The sequence below is a fragment of the Macaca nemestrina genome, chromosome 1, assembly GCF_043159975.1.
Source record: "Macaca nemestrina isolate mMacNem1 chromosome 1, mMacNem.hap1, whole genome shotgun sequence".
In the NCBI taxonomy this organism is placed as follows: domain Eukaryota; kingdom Metazoa; phylum Chordata; class Mammalia; order Primates; family Cercopithecidae; genus Macaca; species Macaca nemestrina.
Genome location: NC_092125.1, coordinates 170,219,341 through 170,243,271, shown reverse-complemented (window position 1 = coordinate 170,243,271; position 23,931 = coordinate 170,219,341). Strand labels below are relative to the sequence as shown.

At 36.6% G+C, this 23,931-nt stretch overlaps 2 protein-coding genes across 7 annotated transcripts in view; one reads left to right on the top strand and one right to left on the bottom strand.

The window, feature by feature from the left end:
- Positions 1 to 10,682, top strand: part of LOC105495186 (ALG6 alpha-1,3-glucosyltransferase) — a 66,152-nt gene extending 55,470 nt beyond the window's left edge. Inside the window, exons 13-15 of the mRNA XM_011764468.3 lie at positions 2,178 to 2,246; positions 2,373 to 2,571; positions 10,304 to 10,682. Of these exons, the coding sequence (XP_011762770.1) occupies positions 2,178 to 2,246; positions 2,373 to 2,571; positions 10,304 to 10,501 (466 nt within the window). The 3' untranslated portion in view covers positions 10,502 to 10,682. The remainder of the gene's footprint in view (positions 1 to 2,177; positions 2,247 to 2,372; positions 2,572 to 10,303) is intronic.
- The window catches only part of ITGB3B (integrin subunit beta 3 binding protein), a 78,042-nt gene continuing 64,413 nt past the window's right edge, over positions 10,303 to 23,931 (bottom strand). For 3 of the 6 annotated variants that reach the window (XM_011764477.3, XM_024797047.2, XM_071092067.1), the window contains one exon: positions 10,303 to 14,561. In XM_011764477.3, the coding sequence (XP_011762779.3) occupies positions 14,500 to 14,561 (62 nt within the window). In that variant the 3' untranslated portion in view covers positions 10,303 to 14,499. The other 3 variants (XM_011764478.3, XM_024797046.2, XM_071092058.1) reach the window with 2 other exon arrangements.

The window sequence follows — 23,931 nt, the reverse complement described above, 5'->3', positions numbered from 1 at the left end:
TTTTTTTTAAGAGACAAGGTCTCACTCAGTCACCCAGGCTAGAGCACAGTGACATGGTCATAGCTCACTGCAGCCTCGGACTCCTGGGCTCAAGTGAGCCTCCCACTTCAGCCTCCCAAGTAACAAGTACCTCAGGCATGCATCACCATGCCAGGCTAATTTTTAAATTTTTTGTAGAGGTGGTATCTTGCTATGTTCTCTAGGCTGGTCCTGAACTCCTGGGCTCAAGTGACCCTCCCACCTTGGCCTCCCAAAGTGCTAGGATTACAGTTGTGAGCCACTGCGCCTGGCTATAATACATTTTTGATCAATGCTTGTGTTTGGTAAATAAATATTGAATGCATAAATGGGAAATAATTAAACCAGAAAGAGAAAACAGTATTTATTGAGCACCTTCGATGAGCTTGCTGTTAATATGCATCCATTCTCAGGCAGTGAAATGGAAAGTCCTCTAGTAACTTCTTTTTTTTTTTTGAGACGGAGTCTCACTCTGTCGCCAGGCTGGAGTGCAGTGGCACAATCTCTGCTCACTGCAACCTCCAACTCCCTGGTTCAAGTGATTCTCCTGCCTCAGCCTCCTGAGTAGCTGGGATTACAGGCACGCGCCACCAAGTCCAGCTAATTTTTTTTTTTTTTGTATTTTTAGTAGAGACGGGGTTTCACCATGTTGGCCAGGATGATCTCGAACTCCTGACCTCGTGATCTGCCTGTCTCAGCCTCCCAAAGTGTGATCACAGGTGTGAGCCACTGCACCCCGCCTAGTAATTTCTTTTAGTAGTTTTCAATCAGTTTATAATCCCAGGGTTTAAACCTCATATATTAGTTGACATAGGAAAAAGTCATCCTTCTAGGAAAGGGGGAGAATGCCCACATCTTTATAGAGCACCTTTTAAAATAAGGATGATAACAGTTATTCAACAACCACCATCATTAGGGAAGTTTATTGTATTTTAAAAAATAAACACTAGATGATCCCTGCAAAGAGTACTTTCAACTACTTAAGAATATGGGGTACTATTATTATTATTTCCATTCCCACTTAAGAAAATAGATTCTTTGCTCAAGGTCACACAGTAAATCAATGGCAAACATGGGGGCCAGGACTCAGGACTTCAGACTAGCAATGCTCCTTCCTTGAGCATTGCCACAATTGAATCCTGAAGGTACTAGAACAGGAGTTGTGGTAAGGAGGTCACAGGGCTGAGAGCTATGACCCTAAACAACTTTTTTTTTTTTTTTTTTTTTAAATGGAGATAGAGTCTTGCCCTGTTGTCTCGCTCTGTCGCCCAAGCTGGAGTGCGGTGGCATGATCTCAGCTCACTGCAATCTCCTCCTCCTGGGTTCAAGCAGTTCTCCTGCCTCAGCCTCCCAAGTAGCTGGGATTACAGGCATGCACCACCAAGCTCAGCTATTTTTTTTTTTTTTTTTTTTGGTATTTTTAGTAGAGATGGGATTTCACCATGTTGGCCAGGCTGGTCTTGAACTCCTGACCTCAAGTGATCTACCAGCCTTGGCCTACCAAAGTGCTGGGATTACAGGCCTGAGCCACTGTGCCTGGCCCCTAAACAACTCTTTGATAAAGCCAGTGGTTCGATTTATTGGCATTGTGCTTCCTGTTCCTATACTACTTCTCTTTTCATGTAGCTCTTCCTACTAATTTCTTCCTCCTTTTAATTTTACTATTATCAATTTGTTTTCCTTTATCCTCTTGCCTCTCTTGTCATCTCCAGTGGCATGATGATCTTGTCTGCCATAACTTTAGTTTTAACTTAGTGGAGTAATATGTAACATGAAAGAACATAAAAGAGATGCTTGAAAACAATACTAGCAATTCATATTTACCAAGTACTACGAAATATATGACAAAACCTTCTCAGATTTGTTTATCTGATCCTTTTCTTAAGCTACTTGTTTGTGTGATAGAGAAAAAAGTTCCATTAATGGCATACTGGAAGCAGCAGTTTTCCAATTATTATGAGAAGTTGACACCTCTGTGCCTGTGTCTAGGCTAATTTAGTCTGGACTGTTAACAAAATGAATCAGTAGTACATGTGAAGACCTTCCTGGCTTTTTTTAAGCTACCTCTGAAAATCAGACAGATAAAATGTGTTTATATTTTTTAAGTTAGGAGTTGAAATTATATTCTGTAATATTATTTTTTTTCTTTACCATTTTAGACCAGTCTGCTTAGTTTTAAGTGAAATTCCTTTTATGTCTACTTGGTTTTTACTTGTGTCAACATTTAGGTAAGTCATACCAATTTCCATATATTTACAGTATAATTCTTGTAAACTAATTTAAAACTTTTTAATAAAGTGGTTATGGTTTGAATTGATGATTCTCTTTTGATTTTTAAAAATTTTCCTTTACAGTCTGCTACCTCTTCTATTGAAGGATGAACTCCTAATGCCTTCTGTTGTGACAACAATGGCATTTTTTATAGCTTGTGTAACTTCCTTTTCAATATTTGAAAAGACTTCTGAAGAAGAACTGCAGTTGAAATCCTTTTCCATTTCTGTGAGGAAATATCTTCCATGTTTTACATTTCTTTCAAGAATGATACAATATTTGGTAAGTTCAATTTTTAAGAAATGGCACTTTTTTTTAGCATGCCACTATTTAAAAAAGTTATTGAAGTAGTGGTTTTCTTTTATAGCTTTTTGAGATATAATTCACATAAACCCACTCATTTAAAGTATACAACTTAGTGGTTTTAAGTATATGCACAGATTTGTACAACTATCACCATCATCTAATTTTACATTGTTTTTGTCACTCCCGGAATAAATTCTGTACCCATTAGCATTCATTCCCCATTCCATTCTCACTCCTAACTCCCTTCCTTGGACAGCCAGCTTCTGCCCCTTTAGATTTGCCTACTTTGGACATTGCCTATAAATGGAATGTATTAGTCAGCTACAGCTGCCATAACAAAATACCACACTAGGTTTCTTAAACAACAGAAATTAATTTTCTTACAGTTCTAGAGACTAAAAGTTCAAGATCAAGGGTTGGTTCTACCATCAGGGTTGGTTTCTGGTGAGGCCTCTCTTCCTGGCTTGTAGAAGGTCTCTACTTTATATGTCACACATGGAGAGAGACCTTTGTTGTCTCTTCCTTTTCTTGTAAGGATATGAATACTATTGGATTAGGGCCCCATTCTTATCATCTGATTTAATCTTATTTACCTCCTGAAAGGCTGTATCTCCAAATATAGTCACATTGGGGGTTAGGGCTTCAACATATGAATTTTAATTCAGTCCATAACATGGGATAATAAAATTGTGGTCTTTTATGACTGGGTTCTTTCACTTAGCACGCATGCGCGCGTGTGTGTGTGTGTGTGTATACTTTTTTTTTTTTTTTTTGAGACAGTCTTTCTCTGTCACCCAGGCTGGAATGCAGTGGTGCAATCTTGTCTCACTGCAATCTCTGCCTCCCGGGTACAAGCGATTCTCCTGCCTCAGCCTCCCTAGTAGCTGGAACTATAGGCATGTGCCACCATGCCTGCCTAATTTTTGTATTTTTAGTAGAGATGGGGTTTCACTATGTTGGCTGGGCTGGTCTCGAACTTCTGACCTCATGATCTGCCTGCCTCGGCCTCCCAAAGTGCTGGGATTACAGGTGTGAGCCACTGCACCCGGCCACTTAGCATATTTTTGAGGTTCATTTATGTTATAGCATATATCAGTACTTTATTCCTTTTTATTACCAAATTATATTCCATTATGTGGATATACCACATTTTGTTTATCCATTTATCAATTAATGGACATTTAGTTGTTTCTACTTTTTTAGTGTTATGAATAGTGCTGTTGTGAACATTTGTTTACAAGGTATTGAGTGCACATATGTTTTCATTTCCCTTATGTGTATACCTGGGAGTAGAATTGCTAGATCATATGGTAATTCTATGTTTAACATCTTCAGAAACTGCCAAACTCTTTTCCAAAGTACAGCACAATTCTTCATCCTCACCAACCATGTGTGAGGGTTCTAATTTCTCCACATCTTTCACAGCATTTGTTGTCTTTTTCATTACAACCATCTTAATGGGTGTGAGGTGGTATTTCATTGGAGTTCTGACTTGCATTTCCCTAATGACTAATGATGTTGAACATCTTTTCATGTGCTTATTGGCCATTTGTGTATCTTCTTTGGAGAAATGCCTATTCAAACCCTTTGCCCATTTTAAACTGGGTTATCTTTTTATTTTTGATCTGTAAGAGTTTTTTTTAAATATATATTCTTGATATGAGTTCCTTACCAGATATTTAACTTGCAAGTATTCTCTCCCATTCTGTGTGTTGCCTTTTCACTTTCTTGATGGTATCATTTATAGCACAAAAGTTTTGATTTTGATAACATCCAGTATATCTATTTTTTTCTTTTGTTGTGCTTTTGGTGTCATATCTAAGAAACCACTGTATAACCAGTGATCACAAATACTTACCCCTGTATTTTCTTCTAAGAGTTTTATAGTTTTTATATCTATGCCTTTGAGTCACTTTGAGTTAATATTGTATATGGTGTGAGGTAGGAGTCTGACTTTATTCAGTTATTTCAGTTGCACTGAATTGTCTTAGCACTCTTGTTGAAAATCAGTTGTTCTTAAATATAAGGGTTTATTTCTGGACTCTCGGTTCTGTTCCATTGATCTATATGTCTATCCTTATGCCACTGCCATACTGTCTTGTTTACTGTAGCTTTGTAGTTTTGAAATTGAAAATGCAAGTCCACTGATTTTGTTTTTTTACAAGATTGTTTTATCTATCTTACATCCCTTTATTTTCATATTGTTTTTAGAAGTTCATCAGTTTTTTCCCAAAACCCAGCTGAGATTTTAATAGGGACTGAGTTGATTCTGCATGTCAGTTTGTGGAATATTGCTTTATTTTTTTGAGACAAGGTCTCGCTTTGTTGTCCAGGTTGGAGTGCAGTGGTGTGATCTTGGCTCACTGCAACCTCTGCCTCCCAGGCTCAAGCAATCTTCCCACCTCAGCCTGGTGCATTTATAACTCGCTGCAATTAAGGAATAGCCGTGACTATAGGCGTGTGCCACCACACCTGGCTAATTTTTTTAGAGATAGACTTTCACCGTGAATATTGCCATCTTAATATTTAGTCTTCCAATGAACAAACACAGGATGTATTTCCATTTATTTAGATATTTAATTTCTTTCAACAATGTTTTGCAGTTTTCAGTGTAAAAATTTTTGACTTCTTTTGTTAAATTTATTCTTAAGTTTAATGAATGATCCTAAAGCATAATTCTTTATGATGCTATTGTAAAGGAATTGTTTCTTAATTTCATTTTCATAATGTTCATTGCAACTATATACAAATATAATATTTTGGTATATCGAACTTGTATTCTTTGGCATAGGTTTTTAATTGATTTCCTGCAGTTTTTGATATACAAGATAATGTAATCTGCAAACCATGAGTTTTACTTCTTCCTTTCTGATGTGGATGACTTTTATCTTTTATTTCTCTTACTTGCCTAATTACCTTAGGACCTATAATACAGTGTTGAATATAGGTAACAAGAGTGGACATCTTCTCTTTTACTTGATGTTAGAGGGAAAGCATATGGTCTATCACCATTAACCATGATGTTAACTGTGGGCTTTTTAAAATAGATGTCCTTTATCCGGTTGAGGAAGTTCTCTTCAGTTCCTAGTTTACATGTTTTTATCATGAAAAAATGTTGGATTCTAATTCTTTTTCTGCATCTTTGGTCGTGTGTGTGTGTGTTTTCTTTTATTCTATTAACATGACGTATTTCATTGATTGATTTTTGTATATTAAACTAACCTTGAATTCCTAGGATAAATCCTACTGGATCATGGTGTATAATTCTTTTTATCTGCCACTGGCTTCAGTTTGCCAGTATTCTTTTGATGATTTTTGCATTTATATTCATGAGAGATACTAATATGTAGTTTTCAGGTGATGTCTTTGTCTACTCATAAAGTTCATATATTTAAGGGACATCACATATTCAAGGCTGTCTAAAATGCTAGATTGCAATCTATTTGAGGGCAAGAACTCTGCATTTTATACATACCATTTTATCTATAGCATCTATCAGTGCCTGGCAAAGAATAGGTGCTCTGATTTTTGTTTGTTGAATGAATGGATATTCATCTAATTATTATAATGAAAAATTAGAGGCAGCTCAATTGTCCAGTAGTTGAAAAATGCTACATGAATAAGTATATAAGCTCCACGGAATATTTGGCAACTATTACAAATGTTAGGAAGTTGTTGTTGAGACAGGATCTAACTCTGTTGTCTAGGCTGGAGTGCGGTGGTGCACTTATAATTCACTGCAACCTGGAACTCCTGGGCCCAAGTGATCCTCCTTCCTCAGCCTCCTGAGTATCTAGGATTATAGGCATGTACCGTCATGCTTGCCTAATTTTTATTTTTTATTTTATTTTTTTTGAGATGGAGTTTCACTCTTGTTGCCCAGGCTGGAGTGCAATGGCGTGATCTCAGCTCACTGCAACCTCCCCGTCCTGGGTTTATGCAATGCTTCTGCCTCAGCCTCCTGAGTAGCTGGGACTATAGGTGCGTGCCACCATGCCTGGCCAATTTTTGTATTTTTAGTAGATATGGGGTTTCACCATATTGGCCAGGCTGGTCTCGAACTCCTGACCTTGTGATCTGCCTGCCTCAGCCTCCCAAAGTGCTGGGATTACAGGTGTGAGCTACCACGCCCAGCCCAACAGGCTATACTTATTTATATTTTTGAGGACTACATAGAGGATTGCCCAAAGTACCCAGATAACAAAAAGAAAAGAATGACTAACTTTATTAGGGGAGCGTAGGGGAAGGTTTCAAAGGAGGTATTTTATATTTAGATCTTGTAGGAAGACAAGGCAGGTATTCTCAGGGCAGAGTTCAATGGTGTCCTGAAGGCTTTGCGCTTTAGGTAATGACCATGGAGGATAGTGGTGTGGGAGGTAGGAAGTTAAGAGGTGAACAGGAAAGACAAGGAGAGGATTAACTTTATTCAGGGGTTCAAATGGAAAGTAGATATAAAGTTCATTTTTTGTTAGTACAGGCCCAGATTCCTGAGTGTATGTTAAAGTCTAGCCCTATTGTGATATTCACAATCTGGTCCAGTAATCTTAAGGTGAGGACCACCATGGACTCCCAGATTTGTTTGTTCTTTAATAAACAGTTTTTGAGCACTTACTATATTGCCAAACATTGTTCTGGAGGCTGAGGATACAGCAGTGACCAAAACTAACAGAAATCCGTGCTTCCATAGAGGTTGCATTCTAGTGGAGAAATCCAGCACCAGCATATGTAAAATATATAGTGTGTCAGAGGGTGATAAGTGCTATGGAGAACAACAAAGCAAGGGAGAAATGGATATGATTTGCAGGAGGGATTAATGCAATTTTAAAGTGGCAGAGCTTTCTTGAGCAAAGAACCAAAGGAAGTAAACTACAGATAATTGAGGGTAGAACATCCTAGAAGAGAAAACTGCAAATTCAGTGAACATCATGGAGGTCATGGTGATTGGAGCTGGGTAGGGGAAAGAAATAATAGGACCTAAGATTAGAGAGGTAACAGTGTAGTTTCCTATAATGGGACTAGAATCTGACTTACATCTTTAAAAGGCCCCTATGGTAGCTATGTGGAGGAGATTGTGGATAATGGAATTCATGAGATGATAGTGCTCTGGACCAGGGTAGCAGTGGAAGTGGTTAGAAATCGTCAGATTTTTGATATATTTTGAAGGTAGAGCCAACAGGAATTGCTGGGGTTGTGAAAGAGAGGTGTTCAGGATGACTCCAAGGTTTTTGGCATACATAACTGAATGAGTGGGTTGCCATTTACCAAATTGAAGGAAGCAAAGCATGTTGAAGGAACTGTGTGTGTGATGGGGACAGTGGGGAGTATGGGGAGATCGAGTTTTTCACATTTAGTTTTAGATGCCTATTAAATATCCAAGTAGAGATATTAAGGAGTACCTGGATATATGAGTCCAGAGTTTAGCACAAGCTCGTCCAACCTGCAACCGAGGACGGCTTTGAATGCAGTGCAATACAAATTCGTAGTTTCTTAAAACCTGGAGTTTTTTTGCGATATTTTTTAAAGCTCATCAGCTGTTGTTAGTGTTGGTGTATTTTATGTGTGGCCTAAGACAATTCTTCTTTTTCCATTGTGGCCCAGGGAAGCCAAAAGATTGGATAACCCTGGTTTAGGGGAAAGGGCCAGGCTGGAGACGAAGTTGAGTCTTTACATATAGTTGGTAATTAAAGTCATGCTACTGGATGACTCACTAAGGGTATGAGGATAGATTAATCAGAGGAATAGGTATGAAGCCGCAGAATGCAGAGGTAGGGGACATGAGGAACCAGCAAAGATGTCTAAGAATTAACTGGGTGAGGTAGGAGAGAACCAGGAGAGTATGATGTCATGGAAGCCAAGTGAATGAAGTGTTTCAGTGAGAGGGTTCAGTGAGTGATTTCAAATGCTAATGAGAAAATCAGGTAAGGCAGTAAGAACTGACCATTGGATTTAGTACACTGGAGGTCATTATGGGTATTTGACCATAGCAGTTTCATAGTGATTGGGGTGAAAGCCCAATTGGTAGGGGTTTACTAGTGAATGGGATGAAGACTGGACACAGCATGTTTATATTTATAGGCAACTGTTTTGGGAAGCAAGTGTAAATAGGAGCAGACAAATGGGGTAATAGTTGGAGCAAGAGAGGGGTTTTGTTCTGTTTAACACTGATTCAAGATTGTGGTATTATGACATTTCAACCAGTCCCATATTTCTGAAGTTTGAAACTTTTATTTTGAAGATTTCATTCCAGATGTTTGCACTTCCCACTAAGGTTGTCTCAGGAATTTTTTTCCTTTAATGACACTGGGAGCCTTTGTTTATATCTGCTTGTAAGCTTTCTTGGCGCCTATCCTCGCTTTTCCATTTGGAATGATCACTGCATTACTCTCTATTTAGACCTTACCAATATTGTCATAATGTAGCCAACAGTTAAGGCATCTTTTAGGGTTCTGTGTCCCACCCACTTCATGGAAGTCACTACTGTTTGTCACTACTTGCTTTCTACATTTATTTATACTGCTAGTGTATACCTATGTACTGTGCTAGGGATAAAATAAGTAATATCTTGCTGGTCTTTGTCTTAAAGGAGCTCACAGTCTAAGGCCAGTCTGTCCAGTATGGTAGCCACTAGACATATATAGAAATTTAAACATATTAAATTTAAATAAAAATTCAGTTCCTCAGTCACAGTAAGTACATTTCAAATGCCCGATAGCCACATGTGGTTAGCAGCTACTATACTGGAGTGCAGACAAAACATTTTCATTACTGCAGGAGGTTCTATTGTATAGCACATTGGCCTAGAAAAGACACTAACTGATGACCACACAACTACAGTAAATGTGCTAATTATTTTTACTACTCATCTTGGTATTTAAGCCAGCGTGACTTTGTGATTTTATTTAACATTCTCCTAAGCAGATGGAAAACTCTTTGAGGCCAGAGGACATTTTCTTTCATGTGCCCTAATGTGCTTTACTCATTGAAAGCATTCAATGAATAAGAAATGTAATTTTCCATTTGCCATGGAAAACTTTTTCACAGATGGGTTCTCAGGATTAGCTTAGAATTTTAAAAATTGATACAGAATAGATGTATATATTTTGGGGGTACATGTGATATTCATTCATGTAATGCGTGAAGATCAGATCAGCGTAACTGGGCTATCCATTACCTTAAAAATACGTCTTTATGCTGGGAACATTCAACTTATTTTCTAGCTATTTTGAAATGTACATTGTTAACTATAGTCAGCCTACGGACCTGCCAAACACTAGGTTTTATTTCTTCTAGCTACCTATATATTTGTACCCATTAGCTTAGAATTTTATATCCTGTTGGGCCCCAGGGGATGCTACATATTTAACCCTGACTAGCGTTAATATTTGTCCCAGATACATTTCTTCAGTGCCTTGTTGGTAGGAAGTATAAGACAGGGGTCCTCAGGTTTTGGCTACACATGGGAATCACTTGGAGAGCTTTAAAAAGTACTGAGGCCTGATTTAGTTGGTCTGGGGTGTGATGTGGGCATTGAGATTTTAAAAACCTCTCATATGATTCTAATAGGAAGTCAAAGTTGAGATACACCAGAATAAATTAGACCTTTAACCCTCACCTTTAATTCTGCTTATTTAATAGCTACAAGTCAATGTTTACAGTACATTTAAATTTCACCTTTTATACTACTCAGTAATCCTTTTTTTCCTTGCAGTTTCTTATCTCAGTTATCACTATGGTGCTTCTGACGCTGATGACTGTCACACTGGATCCTCCTCAGAAACTACCGGACTTATTTTCTGTATTGGTGTGTTTTGTATCTTGCTTGAATTTCTTGTTCTTCTTGGTATACTTTAACATTATAATCATGTGGGATTCCAAAAGTGGAAGAAATCAGAAGAAAATCAGCTAGCTGTATTCCTAAACAAATTGTTTCCTGAACAAATGTGAAAATATGAACAGTGCTGAAAGGTTTTGTGAACTTTTTGCTATGTATAAATGAAATTACCATTTTGAGAACCATGGAACCATAGGAAATGAAATGGTGAAAAGTCATTGTTGTCTACACAAAATAAATGTATATGGAGACCAAAGACCAATGGAGGCTTGTCTAAGTACTGCTTGGCCAAAACATATTGTGGTTTTATTATTCACAGCTATTCAAATGGGGAAAAAAGAGAAACATGTCCTTAATCCCATTGTTTACTCAGGAAATGCACTTTTTAAATGTCTTGAAAAAACTGAGAAATATTTCTTGGTATTTGCTTTGTCTAAACCTGCTTCCTTCATCAGACCATATAGTGAGCTTAATGGAAGAATTGAGCCCCTTCTTTTTAATGGAAATCACTAATTTTGGTATTCAAATTTACATTTTAGAATACAAGTAGTGTGTATTTCACTGTGTAGAAGTTATGTCTTAGGGAATTTAATTTGTGATAATCTTTTTAATTACTGAGAAGGCAATTTAAACTGCTTGAAGTCTGAATATGCCTTATTACACATGCAAATTTGATTGTTTTAACAAGGCAAATAAACCATGATCTTATTTGCAAGAATGCATATTTTAATACAATTAAAAATAAATTTTCCTGAATTTAAATGTAAGTTTTAACTTTAAGTGGTTTGAGTGAAGTCTTCTTAATCACACATAATCACTGGTTTTAAACCTCCAGAATCATTCTGTTTAAACATTATATTATACATATATATTATTATGAGATGGTTCAAGGTTACCACTGCCAGAGCATTGATTCATATTAATTCCCTCCTATTAATACTGTATCACCCCATATTAGCAGAAGCCCATATTTATTATAGTTTTCAACTGGTAAAAATAATGCATGATATCCATGTTGTAGTTTCTCATATAAAGATATGTTTTCTTTAGTCTCTGTAATAAAGATAATCATTTTCCCATCAACATTTTTTAAGGAATATATTTCTTTCAGAAGATAGCCATTAAACTATATTAAGTGGTGGTATATTTTAAAATAGTGCAAATCAAACCACATACAGAAAAATACTGGTTCTAGACATGGACAGTCACAGGCTGGTGTAAGAAGGTATAAGTTTCTAAATCTGATAAAGGAAGTGAGTTTAGACAAAGCAAAAATCTGGAAACGTTTCTTTCTCAAAAGACTCAAAGGGCAGGTCAGCGCAGAAGAGCAGCCTTGAATCACTGCCGAATCAGCAGGAACATCGCTGTCCACGGTCACCATCTGTAATCACTGTGCCCAAATGTCAGCATCTTGGCTGGCTAGTGTAGCTTTATTTTAAAAAATGTTTTTTGTAATAGTACACTTGTGTTTAACATAGAATGTTGACTTAGATAAATGATGAGGAAGTTATAAATAATTGGAGTAGAATATTATTAGGAAATAAAAGTATTACGTATATATATTAGTAAAATGAAATGCACCTGATTCAAGGTATCATACAGGTAAATTCTGTAAATAAAACCATTCTTCAGATGATTTAATCTTAATCATATTGATTTGCACTATATTTTTATAGAGACTTGTAGCAGTTATCTTGTAAGTATCCCTCCGATGTATTAAAAACCAGTTTAAGAGTTTACATTGAACTTAGAGGGATTAGGTTCCAAAATACCAAAACAAAATACCAAAACCAGAGGCCAGGCACAGTGGTCTCTATTTGAGAGGCTGACACAGGATGATCGCTTGAGACCAGTGAGATACCATCTCAAAAAAAGCAAAATATCAAAAATATCCAGTGATGAATTACGATCACAGAAGTAGGCAACTCCAAAGCATTGCTCTTAGCTAGACTCAGGGCTATAGGGATGTTTTCATATAAATATATTTAGGTTATGCAAAAATATTAAAGATAGATTTCTCACCTGCTTCACTAATATACCTGTCAAAAAATAAGCCCTTCAAAGTCACGTTCAAGTACATTTTAGATAGAGGAGGCACTTCTGAGAAATGCAGTGTTCTCAGCTGCCAATAAACTTAGGCCTGCTTCTTAAAATGAAGAGAATAGGGTGTATGTGCATGTATCATATATGAGGCATACAGAAGTCATTTTCCCTTGAGGACTTAGGGAGGAGTGAAAAATCCCCGATGTAGCATTCTGTCCAAATGATAAACCACAACAAATTGAGTGAAACATTTACAAAAGTCAAGGCAGCCAAAGGAGCCTCTCTGTTCAACAGAAAGAAAGAGACGGATAGGATATAACTAAATAATGGTTAAAGTAACACACTGGTTTCCAAGTCTCAATTGGTCTCTCTTCTGTTATGTTCATTGGAAGATCAGGGCCAAGTATATCCCCCACAACTTCCCCCTCCCCTCATATAAACATTAGTTTTGTGTGTGGATCTTTCTGCTTTGTCCTTCATGTGGCCTCCAAGGGTGATAAAGTGAGAGTCATCTGATCTACAATGAAAAGAACTGGGAAATGATTCTCAGCAGACCCAGCTGTTCTAAAAGGCAAAAGCTTAGTATATCAAGGGGTCAAACATACAGTAACTGGTTTAATAGCATTAAGCACATACCTATATAACTTGGATTATATATGAAACCGATCTACTTCTTAACCCTGTATTAGCTAACATAGATTACTTTATAAAATGTTTTGGCTTACAACCTAAGGTTAGTTTTCAATGCTAGAATAATCCTTTTTTAGTGTACTTTTGGTAACATCCTATTATAAGCACTGTATCAGAATAAATTTCTTAAACAGTATGGAGAAAATAATTTTTTTCTTATAAATTCTTCAATTATATAAATGAAGGTAATTTATATAATTTATATTAAGTTTTTAAAAACCTTTCATTATAAAAAGGTGAATCTAAAATTTCTCTTAAGTGGAAAGTGAGTTATTTTCTTTTTTTCTGAGATAGGTGTCTTGCTATATTGCCCAGTCTGGTCATAAACTCCTGGGCTCAAGCGATCCTCCTGTTTCAGCCTCCTGAGTAGTAGCTGGGATTAAAGGCTTGTGCCATTGCATGCAGTGGAAATTTTTCAACCTTAATTTGTTAACATTTTGTTTCAGATTTTCATGTAGTTTTAATTTTTCATGATATATTCAAATGACATGGTAATATTTTCTACTAATTTTGTTAAAACTTAGGGCAAGTACCTCAAAGGAGTAGCAGTTTTTCCCTACAGAAATGGTCAAGAAAAGCATAAGTTTCACTATCAAGATAACATACTCTGTGACTCCCTCCTCCCCTTTATTTTGGGAGTGACAACAAAAACATGATGATGACAGAAAACACCACAGAATAACTGAAATTTAATATTTCAAAATAATTTGGAATGGATCACATATTGCCCCTTAATAATGGTCTTTTCTTTAAATTCAGTACTCTGTGTAGTTTAGTTAAAAAAACTTCATAAACATTTATACTGAAAAAATACATTCTAATATTTTATAAATGGTGTAAAATTTTAAAATGTTGAAATTGTTTTTTTCCTCTAAAAGCATAGGAAAATAAAAACTCACTCCTGAGGTAGTGGCTACACAATAGACTAGAGAAATCTTAAAAAAATTTTTTTTAAAGAATCTATAAGTTAATAAGCAGCTAGGGCTTTAAATGGGAACATTGGTACTTAATTCCACTTACCATTACATTTAATCTGAATTTCAGGAAAATATATAATTCTACCAAAGGTGCCACTTTTATACATGCTTTATTAAGTCTACCCATGAATGCTAAAAGCCCACAGAAGTGTATGTGGTACAGAATATAAGTCAAGATCTTCCTCTCCATGCTGGCTCACATTAAAGAGTCAAGAAGAAATGTATTATTTACATTGAGATTATCTACTGGTGTGTGTAGAAAGTTTAAATTAGCTGCAAGAAATTTTATCTAGACATGCACCTGCTGACTGCTACGAGCTGGTATTTACTGGGCAGATTAATTACAAATATTTCTCTGTTCCTTTAAATATGATCAGGCAGATGCAAAAGTTGGTGCTCATGGTAAGTGCATTTCTTCTTAATGCCTGTGGGATATAAAAGATAATTATATTATCAAGAATTAGTTAACATGCACCTCATACATGACTTAAGAAGTGATTTTAACACCCATTAACAATCTAATTTGGTACCTAGTTTAGTTAGATGCTGCTGGCAACCTCTCATTTGCTTTTGCTTTATTTTTTATTTTGTGAGACGGAATCTCACTCTCACCCAGGCTGGAGTGCAGTGGCGTGGTCTTGGCTCACTGCAAACTCTGCCTCCCGGGTTCAAGTGATTCTCCCACTTCAGGCTCCTGAGTAGCTGGGACTACAGGTGTGTGCCAATACACCCGGCTAATTTTTGTATTTTTAGTAGAGACGGGGTTTCACTGTGTTGGCCAGGCTGATCTTGAACTCCTGACCTCGTGATCTGCCCACCTCGGCCTCCCAAAGTGCTGGGATTACAGGCATGAGCCACCGTGCCCGGCCTCATTTGCTTTTTGACTATCTTCACTAGTAACTGTCAATATGACTACTCAGACATAGCACTCAGTATTGTTCACCTTATGTGACCATACTTACAGGAGATACATCTCAGAGAATTTTAAAACTCCAACAGGGCCTACAGAAAACTTATTTACATGCCTTTGTCTATAAGCTTTAGGGGCCTTTCAGCAGGTGTTTCCTCCAACAGCTGCCCCCTGCCCAAAAGACAGTATTTACTGTGACAGATTCCTATTCAGAATATGTCTCTCTGGGGACTCCTAGTGGTGGCAGAGGCTCATGTCTCTTCAGCCTTAGAACCCTTCTGTGAGAGAAAGCCTTTGAAGGAAGCAGCCATTGGCAACTGATGGCATACATTACCATAGTGCATGTGGGGAAAGATCTTTAAAAATGACCTAATAAGGCTGGGGGTGCTGGCTCATGCCTGAAATCCTAGGCCAAGGCAGAAGGATTGCCTGACCCCAGGAAGTCAAGGATGCAGTGAGCTATGACTGCACCACTGCACTCCAGCCAGGGTGACAGAATGAGACCCTGTCTTGAAAAAACAAAAACAAACAAACAAACAAACTGAAAATGCCATCCTGAGGTGATCTATGTCTGCTGTGAATTCCCGTAACACTGCTTATTCTTCATTTGGTACTTACAGTAGAGAATAATGTTTATACTTCTCAGTCTGAAGGGGAAGAAACTTCTGTCAACTCTTCCTCTGTACTCCATGGAAGTGTGACAAATTTGATTGGTCCAAGTCTAGAACATTCACTGGTCTACATTTTACTCGTAACATTACACAAATTCTTCCCTCCTTGTAGTTTCCCTATCTATTCTCAATCCCAGTGGACCTTTTTTATTATCATACTTCCTAATTTCTTGTAGTAGGGAAACCAACCCATTCTATTGTGCTGACCTGCAATCAAGCATGTAAAAGGCAGGCTTGTGGTCTTCACAGCATTAGAGTCACATGGACTTGGGGGTCTGTTTAAAAGATCCAGCTTTTAGGTTCAGTAAAGTGCACAGAATTCAAGATTTAGACTTAGTGTGAGAAGGAAGAGGTTGCATTTCTGCTTTAAGGCAATCTACCTTAGTTACCCCAAGCTTCTACCAGAAAGCCTGCCATGTCGAGGGTTATCAAGTTGATACTTGGATCCTCACTGGATGCACCATCCTTGTTTGTACTTGTTATTGGTCAGAACTTAGAAGAGTCTGAACTTGTATCATTTATCATAACTTGCCTTATATTGTTTTTGTGTCCTTATTAGGTTTCAAACTGTCATAATACACAGCGCTTTGTTCATACTAAGCCTCATCTTTGTGTTACCCAAGTAATTCATACACATTGTTACTAAAGTATCCCAATATCCCCTGTTAACATTAGCCAAAATGTTTTTCTCTTCCCATCTTTTGATGGTCTTAGCACTCTGGCTGTGGCCTCTGGGTTGCTGTCACCCTTACTTTCTCTCTTATTCTAGCATCGTTTCACTTCTTAAAGGCTCTGGGAGTGAATTTGTATGGGACAGTCCTCCTCACTGAACCATTACAGGTCAAGAGGAATAATCACTGAAGTGTAACAGAGGGCTGGAGCTGGAGCTGTGGTGCAGGTAGGGAAGTTGGTCACAGTGATATCAGGAGTACTAGGTGTCAAGTTTCTAGGGCATAAGGACAAAATCAGGAGTTTCATTCACATTCTCCTTTATGCATACCAGTCAGGCAGCTATGACAAATATACAAAAGAGCAATGAGGAGAATATGGGGGAGAGGGATTTGGGGAAGCTTACGCAGAAGAAGAATTCTAAGCAGGTTTTGAAAGACGGGTAAAATTTTGACAATAATGAGGGAAAAGGCACGCTAGGCTGAGCAGACAAGACTAAAGGTAAGGACATGAGAAAGGCACTTTCTGGGGAAGGTGTCTGGGAAATGGCAAGTAATCTGGAATGAGTAAGGCACAATGAAGAAACTGGAAAGGTAAGCTGTGGGCAGATCAGGGAGACTCCTGAATGTCAGTTTAAATTTGGATTTTATCGTACATATGGTGGAGTGATATCTTCTAAAGCATACATTTTTTTCAGTAGCAGGATAGGCTGTAGGGGAAAGGGACCAAAGGGCAGACAGGTAGGTTACAATAGGGACAATGATAATCTGGAAGAGTTCCACACCAGTGGGTGTGGAAAGTAGAATTAACCATTCTCAGAAGTAATATAATCTGGCAGCATTTGGATGTGGGAACAGAGAGAGAGAATTTGACCAATGGAATGATATAATCCCTAAAAAGGTAGAAGAAAAAACAACTTTGAAGGAGAAATGATGAAATCAGTATACTTGGGGGACACTGTATGGCAGCTGAGATTGTAGGTTTATAGCCTAGGAGACTATAATAATTTGGAAACCATATACACTAAGGTGAAAACTCAGGGAATGAAGGAGATAATGAAGGAAATGCTCAAAGTGAGAAGAAAACGTGGTGAAAGGCAGAACTGAGGAAAATGCCTCAAAGGTGAAGTCACTTAATTTCACTGTCATTTCTCTCTTGCTTCTCAATGAAAGGGAAGTTGACAGGTAGCTCAACCTTAATTCTTCCCAGTTTCTTAAAAGTATTACTCAAAGACTCAAAAGAACACCCCAAAATGTGGTTATCTTTACTAAAATCCATTAACACAAAGCTATTCTCGGTACTCTGAATTCCCTATAAGTTTATTACAGACTATCAAACACTAAATGTTGCACGTTCATTTACTAAATGTGTAACTGTGAAGATGTATCTATGATCACCATCTAATATGTTCTCTGTTGGATTTCATGGGTCAGAAATTTTATAAAATGTTAACCTTATAATGAATGAATATAGGTGTATGTGGATGGATATATATGAAATACATATATATCCCATTACATATAGGACAAATAAGGATAATATTTATATATGATCCTTACTTAACAGGATATAAAATCCTTGGCCAGTAGTGAAACCTGACATTCACAGATTACTACTGGGTAGTGGCAAGAGCATAGGCTCTGGCACCAGACTACTCGGTTTAGTATCCTGGCCCTGTTTTAGGTGATTCTGGGACAAGGTACTTAACCTTGTTTGTGCCTCAATTGCCTCACCTATAAAATAAAAGTAGTAACTGTATCTACCTCATAAGTTGTTGTGACGATTAAATGGAATATGTATAAAGTGTTTATAACACTGCTGGCACATAGAAAGTACTCAATAAGGCTGGGCACAGTGGCTCACACCTGTAATTGCAGCACTTTGGGAGGCTGAGGCAGGCAGATCACTTGGGGTTAGGAGTTCAAGACCAGCCTGGCCAACATGGTGAAACCCCATCTCTAATAAAAATACAAACAATTAGCTGGGCATGGTGGTGCTCACCTGTAATCCCAGCTACTCGGAAGGCTGGGGCAGGAGAATCACTTGAATCCAGGAGGTGGAGGTTGCAGTGAGCCGAGATCGTGCCACTGCACTCCAGCCTGAGTGACAGAGCAAGACTCCATTTCAAAAAAAAAAAAACAAAAAAACCAGAAAGTACTCAATAAATACTAGCTATTATTATAAGCTATTACTCACTGCAAACAGAATATAAGCTATTGTTTACTGCATACAATAGAATAAACGTTTTCATAAAAAACTGACTATTTTCTATATAAGATGCGTTGCAAATATTAAGACTAGCTTGTCAGGAAGCTAATATTAACCACTTGAGATACCATTTCCAAAGAAAAGTATCTTGGAGATAGAACATAATTCTTTAATTGTGCTTTGATTTTTTTCCCTAAGAGAGAGCAGGCAACACATCTGGTAAGCTAACAATTCTTTTTTTTTTTTTGAGACAGGGTCTCGCTCTGTCACCCAGGCTGGAGTGCAGCAATCATGGCTCACTACAGCCTCTACCACGTGGGCTCACGTGATCTTCCCAACTCAGCCTCCTGAGTAGCTGGGACTACAGACATGCGCCACCATACCCAGCTAATTTTTCTATCCTGGGCTTAAGCGATCCTCTCACCTTGACCTCTCACAGTGCTGGGATTACAGGCATGAATCACCATGCCTAGCCCCTAATGCCAGTTTTTGTTGTTTTTTCCGTGAGACAGAGTTTCACTCAGTTGCGCAGGCTGGAGTGCAGTGGCGTGATCTCAGCTCACTGCAACCTCCGCCTCCTGGGTTCAAGCGATTCTCCTGCCTCAGCCTCCCGAGTAGCTGGGATTCAGGCACAAGTCACCACGCCCAGCTAATTTCTTGTATTTTTAGTAGAGACGGGGGTTTCACCATGTTGGCCAGGCTGGTCTTGAACTCCTGACCTCGGGAAATTCACCCGCCTCGGCCTCCCAAAGTGCTGGGATTACAGGTGTGAGCCACCATGCCCAGCCCATGTCAGTTCTTAATATAAACCTTCAGTTACAGGTACGCTAAACACTAATATATCATGACTTATATTGCTTTTAGCTTATTTGTTACAATAAGCTATTTATAAATGTATAATTTTTACTTGTATTGCTGCATCAATAGGAATTGCTCTGAAGGCAAGGTGTAACTAATTAATATATAATTATTTACTTAATTTAGTACATTTCCTAATTTAACAGACTAGTTATATCTTGTTCAGTCAGATGTGTCCTACAGAAACTGTAATCTACTTATTAGCATCTATTTAGCTATTTATATGAAATATGACTAAGGACCCTTAACTCCGTTAAAAATGTGTCCTCTCTGACTTTTAAAGTTAGCCTTGTCAGCTCAATAGTTCTTTCCCAGTCAGCCTCTAACTGATGTTAGACTGCCCTCCTGTTGTTTATAAGACTAGGTTAATATAATTTCAACTAAAGCTCCAATGCTCATATCCCTATTTTCTTATAGGAAGACAATACCAAATCTGATAATGTAAATGTTTCCACCTGAACAAAACACAGTGAAATTTCACAAGGTTAAACTAAATTAGAAAGGTGAAACAGTACCTCAGTTTAAAATGGCTTTAAGGAATTCATAGCTGTCAAGATGACATGATTCTAAATGAAAGAAGAAAGCTTTTTTTTCTTTCAGAAAACAATTCACAGCAACTTGCCACAGTATATGATGCAGAATAAATGTTGAAGCAAAATGAAATTAAAACAACCTAAAGTCTTGTTTTACACTAAAAATAGCAGCTCTGAGGCTATAAATTCTCACTGCAACATCCGACAGTTAGCCTGATTCTATTTCAGAATATACCTTTTCAAATTTATTATGAAAACTTCCAGGACATTTATTACAATACATGCTTATTACCATTGTTAGTATACTCTTTATGGTTACTAAAATGACTTGTTATTTGTGCTAGATTCTATACTCCTGAGGGCAGGACTATGTCTGCCTTGTTTGTCAGTGTGTCCCCAATGCTAGAATAATGCCTGGAGCATGGTAGGCATGCAATAAACGTTAATGAGATAAGAAAATAGCAATTTATAAGTATTTGAAAATACTTAAGATAATTCTTTTAAAAAAGTTCTTTTCATTCATCACACATTGGCTGCACTGCATGTGGAACTTCTATCCAGGCTCTATCCAGGCGCTGTGCTAGGCTCTGGGACTACAGTACATAGATAAGACTTTTTGTTTGTTTACCAAAGAGGAGCCCAGAAAGAGTCCTGTAACCAGACAATTGCAAGGCACTACAACATGATACATTTAAAATATTCAGGCAAGTGTTGTGGGAGCCTAGAAGATGAAGCAATTTAGCTTTACCTAGGAGAGCTGGGGAGAGCTTCACAGAGGTTGTGACATTTGAGGCTGACCTTAAAGGACGAGTAGGAGTTTGCTAGACAGAGAAAAAAGCAATCTAGGTAGAGGGAAAGGTAGCAAAGTGTTCTGGGGTCCTGAAAGAGAGGTTCCAGAGGGCTGAAGCACTTGCTGTGAATAGTATGAATAAAAATAACTACGCTCCTTGCATCTGAGGTCTGAGCTGGAGGAAAAATCACCTAATATATGATAATTACTAAGTCCTGCTTTTAACTATATAACTAGTTATGTAATACTATAAACATTTGCTTTATTGTGTTTCAAATATGTAAACCACTTAGATAATTTATCTAACTCTTTTTTTGTGGAGCGTTTTGGACTACTCTGAGAGTTGAAAATGGGAAAAAAAAGTTCACCTGTCAGGTGACACAAAACCAATTTCTACTAAATGTGCCAGAATAATTTTTCTCCACCTCAAGAAAAGTCTTCAGTCTATTCATTACTGTCTTTTTATAGTATTTTTATTTAATAAAACCTATTAAGACTACCATACAAATCTCTTTACTTATGCTTCTATCTTTTAACTGATCAATTTTTATATTGCTGACATCCCTTCTTCACCATTTGCTCATTTAAAAATTCATAGTATGTGAGATATGTCTCTGGGGAAAATGTCTATAAAATTTGTTACAGCTGGCAAATGTGTATGAGTCAGTGATAGCACATGACTAAATGCTTCACAGAAAATAAAATTTGTTTCTGTAGTAAGCAGAACTGTTTAAATGTTATTTATTTTTATGTTTCAAAGAAAATATATTGTGAAGTGCTGCATTGATTTAATACGCAACAATGTCTGTGTACACGCTGTAGAAGGAAAATTTATGAAACCTTTGCACAACTCCTTTAATTGAATTTTCCAAATCTCTCACCACACACAAATAATCAATATCTTCTGCAGAGAAAACCAGTCAGAATTATTATAGTCTTTCTTTTCAATTTTGTTGTCATCAGCACATACAGAGCACCTGGATATTTGTAATGTCTGATAGCAAGTTATTTACACCTTTTAAACACCTAATTGCTATTAAGTGAGTCCAAATCTATAGTTTAAAATTTTTTCTACTGATTTTATTTGAAAGAAAAATTATCATACTTCTGTTAAAGTATAAAAAATTTAAATCATGAAAGAAGTTATTTAAAAGGCTATAAAAAGTAATAAACCTGTTTATTTTTATTTAAATCCTAGACAAATCTCAAGTATGCATTTTTAGCAGGTGAAATGCATACCCCAAAACAAAGACAAATCGTGTAAAACAAGAGCATTAACATTATTAATAGGAAAGGTTATGACTCACATATGGCATACATGATAGCTGAATCATTATAAAGAGCTGAGGACTATAGTTGTACATTAATGCATATTTGTGCTATCAAAATTAATGGCTCCATTTTTTATCTCCAGATAAATCCAGAACGTTAAAGCATAGGGGGAATTTCTGTTGTTTCTCCTAAAAGTCGTCATGTCTAAACTTCAAACCTCAGTGCTTTTAAAACTGAAGTATCTGTTTGAAAAAAATACATTGTTTAATGTTAAGATAAAATAGAAAACTAAAAGGGTAGTAGTCTTCTGGAAGTGAAATTATTCAGCTGATATGATGAATACTTTTTCAAGCCTGAGTGGGGGAAAGAACAACATATTTTTATGTTTAAAAAATACTTCAGTGGGTGGTTAGAATGAAGAGGCAAACTATTTTATAGTGTTACAACAGAAAGACTTTTAAATTTGTCCTGTTGTCTAAGAATTTGATAACCTTAAAATCCTATAACCAAGATGAATTTTACTATGTAAGAATACAGAAAATTAACTAAAGAAAACAGGAACATTGTAGATTATGCTTTTTAAAACAGACCAAAGTTGGAAATTCTGAAATATTTTCTATTACAAACAGCTGAAACATTGAACAATGTAAAGTTCAGATGGTTCCATTTCATTTAAAATATGCATACTGCAACCTACACAATTATTCTCAAAACAGATAAAATATGTTTTGGACTGAAGCTAAGTGTCTAGATTTCATATCCTGGCAACTGCTCTACAATTTGCTTACATTCTTTTCAAAAACATTTTGTTTATTGGAAGTACTAGGCAAAGACCAACAATGATGGTATTTTTTAGTATCTTCAGAAAAAACTGAAAAGATTAAGTACTATAGAATGCCATCTATTGACTAAGGAATATCTGTACCAAGTTGTTTTAAGGAGAGGTTGATTATGTAAAATAAATAAATTTCATGCCTCACCATGTGATGATAATGTGACATTCCATCTGTATCAGCCCACTGAATGGTCATATGTTTTAAATCTTCAGCATAACAAATTTAAAATAATTATGAAAATTCACATCCAAATCTAACACAAAAAGAACCTTTCATTTCATTATTTTCCTAATAGTCATAAAGCCAGTGTTATTGAAGAAAGCAAAATTAGGCTTATTTCCTAAGTAACTGAAGAAAGAAAGAAGCCTTCCTTTGTTTAAGAAATCTGTGTTTAGCAGAGGAGATCCTCTTTTATTCATATGCTCTCATCAAGGCATCCCCTGATTTACCAGGTCCAGTTCTTATGACACTATGCAAATCTCAGTGTGTCTTTTAATTTTATTGTGTATGTTTTAAATTTCTCTTGAATAAGTTATATAAAGCCTTAAGAATCTGTGTCAGATGTCTATTTAAAATACTAGAGTGTTATTTTTACAATTATACTCTTCCTGTAATAAAGACTGTAACTGAAGTTAACTGAAATGAAAAACTAAATATTAGTAGAACTAAAAGACCAATTAGAAGAGGCAATGATAGCATAAATATTGAAATTCTCATGGTATTGTCTGCTTTAACTATTCCAGGAAAATTTTGTAAGAATCTGAAAGACCAAAAAACAAACAAACAAACAAAAAACAAAAAAACCCCACCAAAAACGCAGAAGAATCTGAAGGACATTCTTTTGATAATGAAACAAGTAATTGGCTTATTCTCATTTTCATAATTAATAAATCCTATACATATTATAGGGATGATTTTTATTTTACTTATTTTCTAATATTATGAGAAACTCCCAAAACATTTTAAAATTTAAACAATTCTGTGTAATAGCATAGTAAAAATAAATAAATAAACAAATAAATAAATAAAAGAAAGTGGAAATTTCAAG